Genomic DNA, 13,057 nt, shown 5'->3' with positions numbered 1-13,057 from the left:
AAAAAAAAAGATTTTCGTACAAAAACATTTTTTTAAGTTAGATTTATTTTGATGGCATTTCGTAGTTGAACATACTTCTGTTTCTTAGAGAGAGGCTACAGGGGCTACTATCAATAACAATCAGCATTAGAGATGGTAACTAAGATTTATAGGAACGACGTTCAAATAGCGGGCATCTAAGATTGGGCTTTATGGGTTTATCCCGTTTCTATTTCTGACATCCATTTTTGTACTAACTCTGTTCATTTTGAATTGCTTTGCTGAGCAACTGATGTTCAAAATCACTTTTAGCAGAATGAGAGAAGAGAGAAACTAGCCTAGAGAAGTCAAAAAGACTTCACGCAAAATGTTGAAAAGGCGGCAAAATGAGGTAAAGCGAAACATTTTTTTATTAGACGAAGTAAAAAACATAGCCGGCAGATTGCCGGAATAGCTGCGAAAGAATAGACCTGCGTGCCATATAATAGAGATAGAAACAGATTCAGATCTAAATTGAAAAAAAAAATTGACGCCACTCAAAAAACTAGGCAAAAAACATTCAGCAATAAATTAATACAGCTTGTAAAAATTCATTCCACAGAAGCCTCTCATTAGGGACCTTTACTGCACATAGGAGTTCCTTTGACCTTAAACAAATTCAAAATAAACTTAAGTTTTAAAGTGCAAAAGTCATTTTATTGAGTGAGGTAAGTCATGTATGATCAAAATCTAATCTCGCAAATAACCTAAAATCTTTCGCAAAAGCGAGTGAGAAATGACGTCACGCGCGCAAATGCCGTTAGTGAGAAGAAGAAGTCATTCAGAAAATTTGACTTTTTCAGCTTTGCGGTGTGAACAAATGTAAAACGAAAAAAGAGCGTCAGACGACGAAACAAAAAAAACATAGCAGGACAAGTCCTGACGTACAATTCAAAGAATTTTCATTGATTAAACAGAAAAACTAGACCAAGAATGGACTATGAGTGAATTGAGAAAACCATTTTAAAAAAAAATAAGATAAAAAAATAGGAAAAAAAAACAGAAAATCAATGTCAAAATGCCGCATGTGAACAAAAAACCACTAGCGAGAAATGAAAATTCAATTCAAACAAAAAACTAGGCCTAGAATGAGCTGTGAATGGCTTGGGAAAACCATTTAGAAAACAATCCGATCCAAAAAATCGAAAAAACAGTAAAAATCAGAGTGGAATTGCCGCATGTGAACAAAAAACCACTACCGAGAAATCGAATTTTTGTTCAAACACCATTTTCTCACTCTACTTTAAAATTAGAGCGAAAAAAAATCACGCCGCAAAACCACTCGCTTTTTCGCTCCATCTCCTGTTTCGGCGTGACCAAAATCACCACTCCAATTTGACTTCAAAAATCATGAAAATGTGTGAACAGATCTTAAAAAAAAAAAAAAAGACAGCGCCCCAATACAATTCAAATTCTTTGAATTGTAAAAAACCAAGAGCACCGCAATATAGCTACGCTCAGCTTACAGCTTCGCAGCTATAAAAAAAAATAGGAGCGCTATAATAGCCGGCTGAGAAGATGAGGGCGGCTATTAAAAAACTACCCATAAAGTTTTCGAGAACTCTAGAACTAATCGTGCTAAGCCAGATCTCTCCAGCTAATATATTTCCATCCTTGTAACTATGAACAGATTGAGTTAAGGATTTGAAAGAAGGAAACAGATGCCTTATTCATCCCGTGTACATCCTCAGGTGATTGCTGTAGAGCATCTCGAAGATGGGAGGGAGAGGAGAACTGTTGTTGCTGTCTAGCGGCATTCTCCTGTTCTGCCAGTTCCAATGTATACTTCATGGCACCACTCTCTGGCCATCTCTCGAACAGGGCTTGTAACAGCAGACACGCAAAGTGCACTAAAAGCAGAAAACGTTAGCATTTTCCATCAAATTTCAGAAACTTTTCCTCGAAGCACACTTTCGGGCTTTTTGTTTCAACAGTAATTTGGATTTCGGAAAAACTATTAAACGATAGACGCACTTGTATGTTTAAGAGAAACAAGCTTGGGATTTAACGGGTCTGCCAAGAACATTGTCGAAGTCTTCTTAGCGATAGGTTCTAATGATAGTCATTTTTCATCCAAAAAATGTTCGAGAGCATCGAAATTCTTGAAAACGATGTCAAAATTTGTTTAATTACTTTGATTGCAATTCTCTTGATCTCAATGCTGACAAATGGAATTCATTATATTTGGTTCAACTGAATCTTTCAATTACAGTCGATGGACAAAATATTATGGGAAAAAAAAACAGAAATAAAATATCTTGCACTCGACAAATTTTCAAATATAGCAAAGCAAGCATTTAAAAATAACTAAGAAAATTAGTTGATTAAAAATTGTTGCTAGATCTAAAAACCTTGAGCACGGTGTGATCAATAGTTGTGTATGAAATCATACTAAAAATTTCCAACGCGAATGAAACATTGTCAAAATCTTCTGGTACTGCCAAAAAAAGATATGAAGCTTATTTTTTTAGAAGAAGGACACAGACCAAATTAAATTCGGCTAACTGATGTGGCGTGAATTTAAATTCATCATGTGTGCTGTTCTCATCTATATAATTATAGTTGATATAATGAAACATTGTCAAAATCTTCTGGTACTGCCAAAAAAAGATATGAAGCTTATTTTTTTTAGAAGGACACAGACCAAATTCAATTCGGCTAACTGATGTGGCGTGAATTTAAATTCATCATGTGTGCTGTTCTCATCTATATAATTATAGTTGGTTGATATCAATTCAAAAATGACTTTTCTGTTCATCATTCATTTATTACATACACTACCTGCATACACTAAAAAAACAGGGACAAATGCCCTAGCGGTACGTTAGAATAGTAGCGAAAATGCAACGCCAAAAACAGTTGCCAAGATTAGCAACCGCTAGAACGGTACACAATATAATTGTATAATTATATATACTTATATGCACATAAATTTGAACACATATAAAGACATGCATGCACACACACACACCTAACACACACACACACACACACACACACACACATATATATATATATATATATATATATATATATATACATTTATAAAACATAAACGCCTAACGTCGAGCAATGCTCTCAAACGAAAGGCGAGCGGTTGGCTTCGCCATTAGCTAGCCAAGGTTTAGTGAGGCTAGCTTTAGCTTAATTGAAGGGACGTAAGGTGAGATCAACGGGGGGTGTACAGGGGGCTGATGGGGGCAAACAGGGGTGGGGACAGCGGGGGCAACGGTGGGAGGGGTTTTTTTGACTGCACGGGCCCGTACGACCTGATCGATGTGCAGGGGTGGGGATTGGGAGGGGGTGAAGTGAGAGGGAAGGGTGATGTTAAGGAGGGGTGTTGTGGGGGGGGGGGGGTCAACATCTAAGAACCGCCCTTCACACCATAAGTATAAGTCTCCAAACAGTTTCTGTGAATCTCATACTTGCAGAAAAAAGAACTAAAGGCTCTAAAAGAGCACTTAATTGCCGTTGGGCGTTTTTGAGGACGAAAAATCAAATGGGTCAGAAGAAAATTTGGTCAAGCAAAAAATCGCATAGGACCAACAGGACTAATCTATTTGCTAGAATCTTTATTTGAGAGCAATTAACTACAAACTTCGTTTGAGAGCAATTAATTATAATTTGTATAATGTAATTTGATTTAAAAAATGCGTTTTTATTGCTCAAAAGATTGCCTTTTCATCTAAAGTAGCATATATTGCTAATATCATAAAACATAGCTTGCAGATTGCCAGAAAATAGCCGAAATAGCTTCGTAGATCTGCAGTCTCAAAAAAAACAATTAAAAAAGACCAAAAAAATCGTCTTTTCATTGAAGGCTGATATGCTATATTTTGACTAAAAATCTGTTTTGGCCGCCTCTATTAGCTGCTCTCAAATAACCTTCATTTAGAGGGACACACACCCATTTAACCTTATCTCTTTCAATTAAAGTAAATAAAAGACAATTTCAAAGTGAGGAAGTCATTTTTGAGAGTGAGGTCAGTCAAGTGTGACCAAAAATTTAATCACGCGAATGAAAAAACTCGCTCCACTAAGAGCGAAAAATGACGTCACGTATGCCCTCTAGTTGAAGTTGCATGAACGAATGAACAAAAAGCAGATTTGAAGTCGTTGTGACATCATATCGTCGTAACAAACATCGCGATGACGAAATAAAAAACCAAGAGAAGGCCAATAATAGCCCCAGCTATCGCTGTACGGCAATTAATAAATAATTGACGTAACCAACTAATGTCAGAAATGCTATCGAACGACAGGTGGGGGCAATTTAATTTAGAGGTGTAGCTTTGAAATTTTATGGGGTGCAAGAACTCGGATTTCAGAGGTTCGAACCCGCGGACTCCAAAAAATCAGTCAGTCATCCTGACCACTAAACTACAACAGTTTGGAGATTTAACGGCTAACAATCGCTTTTATATTAGCAGCAAATTTCATTTGAGATGAGAGCAACTAAAAACATAGCTGGCAGATTGCCAGAAAATAGCCACAATAGATTCGTAGATCGGCAGTCTAAAAAAACACCAAAAAATCGTCTTTTCATTGAAGGCTGATCTGTTAAATTTTGATTTAAAAAATGTATAAGTTATTGCTGCCTCTATTAGCTGATCTCAAATAACCTTCATTTAGAGTGACACACACCCATTTTACCTTATCTCTTTGAATTAAAGTAAATAAAAGTCAATTTCAAATTGAGAAGTCATTTTTGAGAGTGAGGTAAGTCAAGTGTGACCAAAAATCTAATCACGCGCATGAACAAAAAACTCGCTCCACTAAGAGCGAAAAATGACGTCACACATGCAATTCAGTTGAAATTGCATGAACGAATGAACAAAAATTGGCTGTGACGTCATATGGTCGTAACAAAAATCATGACGAAATAAAAAAACCAAGAGAAGGCCAATAATAGCCCCAGCTATCGCTGTGCGGCTATTAATCACCCAAAATGAAGTGAAGCTTGACAAAGTCGCTTGAGAAGTAACAGAATGTTCTAGAACAAAAGCGCGTATACGGTCAAGCAAAAAAATTTCGCATAAAAAAGACCAGCACGTTTACAATAATTGCTTCAATCTTCCGTCGAGATTTACGATATTATGAATGAATAAATATATTATGCCTCGGACGAAAAGGCAATCTTCCAGGCAAATAAAACGCATTTTCAACCGCAGTTTAGATGTTTCACCAATTTTGTGAAAGCGAATTATACGATTGACTTTTTGTGCAGAAAATATTATACCATTGGTTCAACTAAAACGGCATGAAATGGAAACGTATGAAATGTTTCAAGCGAATAGAAACTTATTTCTAAATCTTGCGTGTTAATTGTCGCTGTTTAAAGGCATATTGCAACAATAGAAGTACCTTTGTCACTGTCTGGCATGTCTCCCCCGTACCTCTGTCTCATGTTCAGTTCCTTATATGGCACCCACGCCTGCAGACAGTCCATCTCGTCAATGTGCACACAGAGGTAGCCAGTCTTTAGATCCACAGAGAACCAGGAGGGCACAAAGATGAACTGGAAATGGCGCTTCAGTTCATCGTCAAACGAGGCCACCTATTTCCCAACAGGATGAAGCTTGATTTCCAGCTTATGTATACCCTTTACGAAACATAGCCGGCAGATTGCCGGGAAATAACAGACCCTAGACAATAGCAGACCCTAGAATTAAACAAAAAAATCTGACTGTCAGCATCCGTAGAAGAACAACCTCTAATAGTCAACATAGCATACACCAATAGAGACAATAAAGTAAACAAAATATAATACAGAACTCACTTAACATTTTTTAACTAGTTTAAAAAAACGGTTAATTCAGTTACCGAAACCATTAAAAACCTAAGCTAATATATACACAACAAGAACGGAGATGATCAACACCCAGAAAAAAATGAGAGAAAAAGTTAAAAGACAACTGATAGCAAACTCGAGACACTCGAATTGCACCAAACTCTGAAAATGAGTGGCAGCAAACTCATTAAAATGCGTAACTCCATCCGAGACATCCAAACATTCAATGCGAGACATCCAATCATAAAAGAACTGCTTATTAGAAAGCATATTAAAAAATCAAGGTGAAATCAAAGGATAAAGTTTAAAGTTAAAAAAGCAAACGCAGGCAACAATAAAACCTCAATGAAATCTGATTTTTTTTAAAAAAAGAATTATGATAGCTCTCTGTAAAGCTATTCTGGTAGGAGTTTCCTACTAATATTTAGGTTCCGTGTACCGTTTTTATGTTTCCTTTTCAAATATTTTTCTAAGTGTTTAGGTTCGCAAGCGTCCGGTATTCTGCTAAGATGAGAAAATTTCACAAGTTCTGAGGTTGGAAAATAGCACTAAGTTTCGCAAGAATCAATTGAAGAATGAATGAATGAATAATTCGTGTTATGCATTTCGTATTTATACTTTTTATTTACATTTTTGTCCAATCAGAATTGAGTTCATTCTATTAATAGATAGTGAATATTTTATAAGTTTTATTTGAGTCTGAGTCTTCATGCTCGATACTGCGGCTATCTAGAAAAGCGTTTAGCATGGGTTGGAAAACCCATTAATATGTGAGTTTGATCTCTGGTTTTAAGTAGTGTCAAGTTTTTCTAGATCGAAAATGTTCAGTTTTGTGGGTTTGTTATGTGCACTTTTGTGTGTCAGTTTTGCTTGTGAGAAGATTCCTCGGAATGATTCTGTGGCAATTTGTTGCCAGTACAATACAACTTTTGTCGTTGGGGATAGAAATGTGAGCTTTGTCCCCTTTCGTCATTCTGTATGCGGTGAATGGGTGGAGGCATCTGGAGCTCAGGGGATTAGTTTTGCTATTATTCCTTGCGTAGCTGCATTGGCAATCTCGTTCTTAGTGTGATTAGAAGGCCCAGAGAAGTCCATTAGCATTAGTTGTAACGTCAGTAAAGATTAGATTTGAGATGAACTAATGCAAATTTTTTTGGGAAATGTGGTAAGAGTTAATTGAAGTGGTTCCCAAATGTCTTTTTTGATTAGATTTTGTGGGATTAGGAGGAAATGGACTGACAGAAATTGGGGGAATTTTAATGGGAACGGTGATTGTGAATCAGTGATTTGAATTTCAGTTGAATATTTAATACTTAGATTGACTGCGAGCGGTCACGAGTTTTTGGTACAAATTTGTTGGGGGAAGGGGGGGGGTAGATTCTTTTAAATTGTGTTTGCTCGGTTTTATTTGGAAATGGTTTTTTGGTTTTATTATTTGTCGAGTTTAGAATTATTATTTCAGTGAAGTATTATGGCTCGACAGTTAACTGGGTTAAAGGTGTCAAATATTCTATCGACACATCCAGAAAGGTTCGTTTTGTTTTTATAGTTTTAAAGTTTTTGTTTTCATTTGATACAATATTTAATATGGCCTTGTTTAGGCATACCCGGCAAAGAAGTGATCTATTGGGGGATATAAGTAAGTTTAAGGAGGAGTATCTAAAGAGGGGTAAGTTAATAGAACTTGGGTGGAAGGAAGTTCCATGGGTTGACGGATCTGGGTTGAAGAGTTGGCATCAATTAAGGGCTAAGTTAGTTGAAGAGGGGAGGGGGTCAATAGTAGGTGAAAACGGTTGGCCGAAATTGCCGTTAGAGATTCGAAATGAAGAAATAGTCGGAATAAAGGAAGACTTTTGTAGAGAAGTGGAAGCGCTTGCTGATATAAATCAAGTAGAAAATTTTATTGATAATATGCCGGCTTATCATGATGAATCACGCATATATGCTAAAGTGTCAGCTTATGATGGTTTGTATGGCTCAGTCGGCTGGACATTTAATATTGAAGGAATTCTAAATGGAGAAGTTCCCTCTGACCTAGATTGTAATAGGAGAGATGCAATGATACAGTTTGGTCCTTGGTGGACACGATCACATATAGAAATAGGTGGGAGTGATAGTATATCAAAGACAATTGTAGGAGAAAAACTGTTTCTCATTTGTGGGAGCTACACGACGTCCATCGCATTTGATAATGTTGTAGGAACACCCCAGTATTTCATGGAATTAATTAGACGTGGTCCTAAAGCTAGTGAGCTGCCGAGTGATATTTGGTTCTATTTATCAAATAAGTCTAGTGTTTTATGTCAGCCATCACTCTGTGCTCATGCTGTTTTAACAATGTCATTGGGAGTCTCCCTAGTTACTGGTTGGGAAGCACATGACTTACGAAATTCAAGAGTTGCCCAAAGGACATTTACTTCATTTGGGTTAGGGGCTCGAAAGGGAGTTGTTGAGAAACTTTTGAAAGACAAAGGCAAGGAAGCCGCTTTAGAATGGGCATTAAAGAGAGATAAGGACGTCGGTGGCTCCTCAGATGTTACGGAACATATACAATCTTTAGTAAAGAATGAATTCACTATGACTAAGAGACCATATAAGAAAAGGATTAAGTGGGGGGGTGTGCGTAAGTCTAATAAATTGAGTAAAACGGGAGACGTGGGCGAGCTGGAAGAACAACCAATTGTGTACACTTTCCTGCCTCCAAAGGATCCTTCCAAGCTTTAACGTAAGTTCCAGTTTCAATAATTTGGGTTACGGCAGGTGTGAATATTTATGAAAAAGTAATTGCCCGACCTTTTAAAGATTGTTATTCCGAGCTAAGATGGTGATATATGTCTACAAATATGGTTGAACAATAATAGTTTGATGCCAATTCAGGTGCAGAATAATTGTTTTTGAGAAGAAATCGATCTTTTTGTCAGTTCGACGTACCCAATATGATGTAGGGTATTCGTTAAAAAAATAATTGCCCCGTGTTGGGAAATACTGCTTCAGCGTTAAAAGTAAGTTTTTTTGGAAGAAATAAGTGTAATTAGTTAGAGTTTGATGTCAATTTACCCGCGTAACACTTTTTCCGGAGAAACATACACTTTTTTTTTAAAAGCTTTTCTCTCACCTATTATGTTGTGCTGAGTGGTTTGTAGTGGTTGTTCGCGCTCTCTCATGCGGTTTTCGATGATAACAGAGGTCTAAGTAATCAGATAAGAATGAGTACAAAAGTGTTTTGAACCGTAAAAAGGGGTTAAATATGAGTATTCTGCTTTTTTTGTAATTTTCTAAGTTTTTGTTAAGAATTTGTAAAAGGAATATAATGGAATCTTGTTCAATATATACACACAAGGTTTACATCAAAATGCATTGTAGTGGGGAATGAGATTAGTGTGAAGGGGTATGAGGAGGGGCGGGTCGAAGTAACAGGGAATCATTCATTGTGTAGTTCGAATGTTGGTTCGAGGGTGTCGTTGCTGGGGTTTTTAAGACTGTCGAGAACTTGTTGATAGTCAAAACAGTTGGGGCTAAAGGTGACGGTCTTTAGGGTGTATCCCGGGTCAACAAATTCTACAAAAAGGGAAATGGTACCGTCATTGCGGACAATGTAGTCGTCAAATGTGACTAGCATTGCTCGGCGACCATGACGCAAGTAAAGGTACATGGGGAAAGGGAGAATTGTTGGGAAGTAACCCTCGTCATGGTCTTGTCGGTAAATATCCCAATTAATGAAGGGCGAATTTACATTATCGTTTAAATTACTCATTTTAATTAATATTTAGTAATTCAAATTCCCCGTGTAAAAATTCCTCTGTGCTAAGTTCTATAAATGAAATAACGTCAATGTAGGAGGGAGAATTTTTTTCAAAAATTACTTTGTGGGTTGTATTTTCGAACGTGGTTACCCAGAACACAATGGACTCATCAGGAAATTTAAGGTATTGATCAAAATAACACAAGGAAATATTAAAATCTATATAAAAATACATAAATAGGGTAAATCTTGTGGATATAAAATCAAAATATGGGAGAGTGTCTTCATAATGTTCGAGTGAGAGAAATTCGGGGGTTGAGGACCTGGACATTAGTGTGTTTGGGATTTTAGTTTGGAATTGTCTATGGCGAGTGAGGGGGTTGGCTGAAGGGGGAACTTGCGATTGGGGAAGGGGTTAAAGGCTCATCTGAAATAATTTCGTAGTCGGGGGATTCTGGGGTGTCGGGGATAGGCTCGGGATGCTGTGAGTGTTGAGGGAGGTTGCCAATAACTAAAGGATGGTGAAAAATGAAATCAATGTTGGCGTTTTGGTTATTGTTATTTATGCAGTTTTGGATTTCTAACCAAACGGGGGATGTGTAGTCAATTATAACAGGGTATGTGTGCACGGTCACTGTGTCGTTGATAATAAATTCCTGGCGTATATTAAGTTGGATGAGTGGTTCCTGGTGTAAGAAAAAGGAGATTCTATAACTATCGATTGTGGCGTTGTAATGATTAAGGGATGTAAAGATTGGGTTTTGTATTTCTATGAAAAATTCGTAAATGGGTTCAGCCATTCAAAATTTTGTTTTTCCATACAATTTAGTAAATGCTGCTACTGGAGTCTGTTTTCTGCATTCAAGGAATAAATAGTGAAATAATGCATTTCCCCAAATATTTCCGCTTTTCTGAAAATAATTCCCTGTCTTGTGATTGGTTGGTAATTCAAATTTCCATTTTCGCTTTAGCTCTTTGTTAAATCGTGTATATTTTTCATTTTTGGGGTCTGAGTTGTGTTGCATTTCACACATTCGCTTCCCCGTGTGAGGTTAAAACTGTATTTGATTTCGTTTTATTTAAAGTTGTTCTGGTTTGATTCTGTTATGTGGCAGGTAAGTTGATTTATCATTTTTCTCGGTTATTTAGAATGTGATTCCTTGGTTGTTGTTTTGTTACTAGAGTTTGATGGTCCCTGATGTCCTCTTTTTGGATTTGAAAATCAAAGAACCTGATAGGTCTGCTTTTGCTCGAATATTAAGAATACCGCTGTTGCTAATTTCTGTTTCGCGTGTCTTTCCGTTGGTTTTTGTGTTAATGCTGGACTGCGATTATTTATGCGCAAACATCTTTAGCGCTTGAGCTGATAACTAAGCGGCGTTTTGGAGGCTGATGAGATTAGCATTGTAATGTAAAAGTTTTCTTTTTTCTTTTAAGTTTCCGGTTTTTTTTTAGATTTTTTTTCCAAATTTTGAAATAGTATCTTTGAGGAAAGACTTAGGAAAAATTTTAAGCCGGGTTCCACGAGGAGCCCGGGGATCCGTTATTCTTTTTTTTTTTGAGTCCGATTTTTGGGCTGAAAGTTTGAGGGTCGTAGCTCTTCTAGTTTTCGAGATATCGCACTTTAAAGTTGAAAATTTTTCTCGACACTTGTAATTTTTTTCAAAATTAGTCTTTCCAAGGGAAATTTTTTGGACTTAGGCGTTTTTGCTTCTCAGATTTTTGTAAAAAAAATTTTTTTTCCTTTTTTTTTTCTTTTAAATGAAAATTTTTTTCTCTTAGACACTTCCGGTGTTCATGTTTCGAAGCGGGTATGCTCCGTAATGGGTGGGCAATTTTGGTTGTGTATGGTCTGGTATATGAGTATAAATTGGTTGAGAAGTGACAGGTGGAGGTCTGTTAATATGTTCAATCGTTAGTGTGGGCTCTTCCGATCTTTTCAGTCGTTTGATGTAGTCCCTCAAAAAGGTGTACGGTGTACGTACTCGTGTGCTATCGTTGTCCTGCTGGGTGTCAAATTCGTTTTTAATTTCCAAAGGCAGAACAAGTGAACATTTATGTAGTGGATGTTCAGGATGCTCTTGTAGATATTCATAGTCATTGATTGCAACTACTTGCACTGGCTTCGTTTTGATCTTTCTCCCTTCGTGTGTTATTCGGAAAGGAAACCGGCGGTGTAGTTTTGCCCATTTATGTAAAAAATGTGAGTATGTGAGGTGTAGAAAAACACTTATCAGGAATGAAAGGAATCCAAATAATAATGACATTTGCCATGGAATGTATTCTTTCAGTCTGTTCTCAAGCTTTGGTTTCAGTGCTTGAATCTTCTCCAATATTGGTTGTGCAATTTTTTCGATCGTTTGTTTGCTGGTTCTTCTTGAATCAATTTGTTGGAATTGTGGCTGTATCTGATGTAGAATTTGAATTTGTGCTTCTGATCTTGATGAGAAACTTGGTAATTCTTCAAGTGGCGGTAGGAGGTTAAAGATGGTACTTATTGGGTCAGGTAATTGGAAGTCAAGTCGTATTGCCGGTACCGAATCGCAAGCTGTAAGATCTGATCGTAAATGAATGTTTGGTCCACGCAGTTGTTTTCCACATCCCAGTGTAATGATGCAAACTCTGCATCCAGGATGCTCAATCCTTGCTAAGGGATTGCTGCCATTCCCTGCGCTCTCGATGAGTGTGTAGTCGTCGCTTGCCGACGTAATTAACCAACGACCGAAGCCGAGATTGCGAGCCTTTTCAGTCAATGGCAATTCGATTACATCCAATTGACAGCGTTGCAATGCAAGTAGCTCGTCGTCGTGGTATAAAAGTGTAGCCATGCAAGACTGATAAGTCTGCTCTGTAGGTATGGCTTTTGTGCATATTGCATATTTTTGGGACCCAATACAATTTTCGAGCTCTTTGTCATCGATAAACGCGAGTTCTTCTCCGTCGTCCGAGACGGCCATGTATTTGGCTTCTAAACGCCAAACTAATGCTTTGCCTGTATCCCCGTCTGGCATGGGGATGGGAATGGCATGCAGCACATTCATAACTGTGCTCTTTGATGCCATCGGTATGGCCAGTGTCAGGATCAGACCTGATTCAATTGCCTCAACTTGTGTGACCAATTTTGTCTCATAGTACGAGAGAATGTCTTGGATTGGTACGGCAAGTGACAATCGGTCCTGTAGCCCATTTTGTTGTAAGTGTACCATTGTAAGGATTTCATGGAGCTGCTGACGAGGTACCAGCGACATAGGTAATAGCTGGTTCATGAGTGGTGTTAGTGAATTCAGAACGTTTATTCTAAAGGTGTACAGAGCTGCTCTGTAGGTTTTAATGTTCGCCAGAATTGTCTGAAAGATATTGCTTAAGACAAGACTGTGTTGGTTTATTTGTTCGCGTACATAAAGGTATTGTACGCAATTTCTCATATGGTGGACATTCTGACGGAGCGCAGTGAACTGCCCCTCTGCTAGCTCCCAGTTCCTGTTTTGGGTTTTAATTATCTCGTC

General features: G+C 37.5%; 1 protein-coding gene across 2 annotated transcripts in view; it reads right to left on the bottom strand.

Moving 5' to 3' along the window:
• Positions 1–13,057, bottom strand: part of LOC142349336 (WD repeat-containing protein 48-like) — a 281,832-nt gene that overhangs the window by 80,857 nt on the left and 187,918 nt on the right. For both annotated transcript variants that reach the window (XM_075400812.1, XM_075400813.1), the window contains exons 10-11: positions 5,383–5,575; positions 1,684–1,868 (exon numbers count right to left, since the gene is read on the bottom strand). In XM_075400812.1, the coding sequence (XP_075256927.1) occupies positions 1,684–1,868; positions 5,383–5,575 (378 nt within the window). The remainder of the gene's footprint in view (positions 1–1,683; positions 1,869–5,382; positions 5,576–13,057) is intronic.

This window comes from Convolutriloba macropyga, chromosome 11 (assembly GCF_964194025.1).
Source record: "Convolutriloba macropyga chromosome 11, txConMacr16.3, whole genome shotgun sequence".
In the NCBI taxonomy this organism is placed as follows: domain Eukaryota; kingdom Metazoa; phylum Xenacoelomorpha; order Acoela; family Convolutidae; genus Convolutriloba; species Convolutriloba macropyga.
Note: the sequence above shows the minus strand (reverse complement) of the source record. Positions and strands in the feature narration are given on the sequence as shown.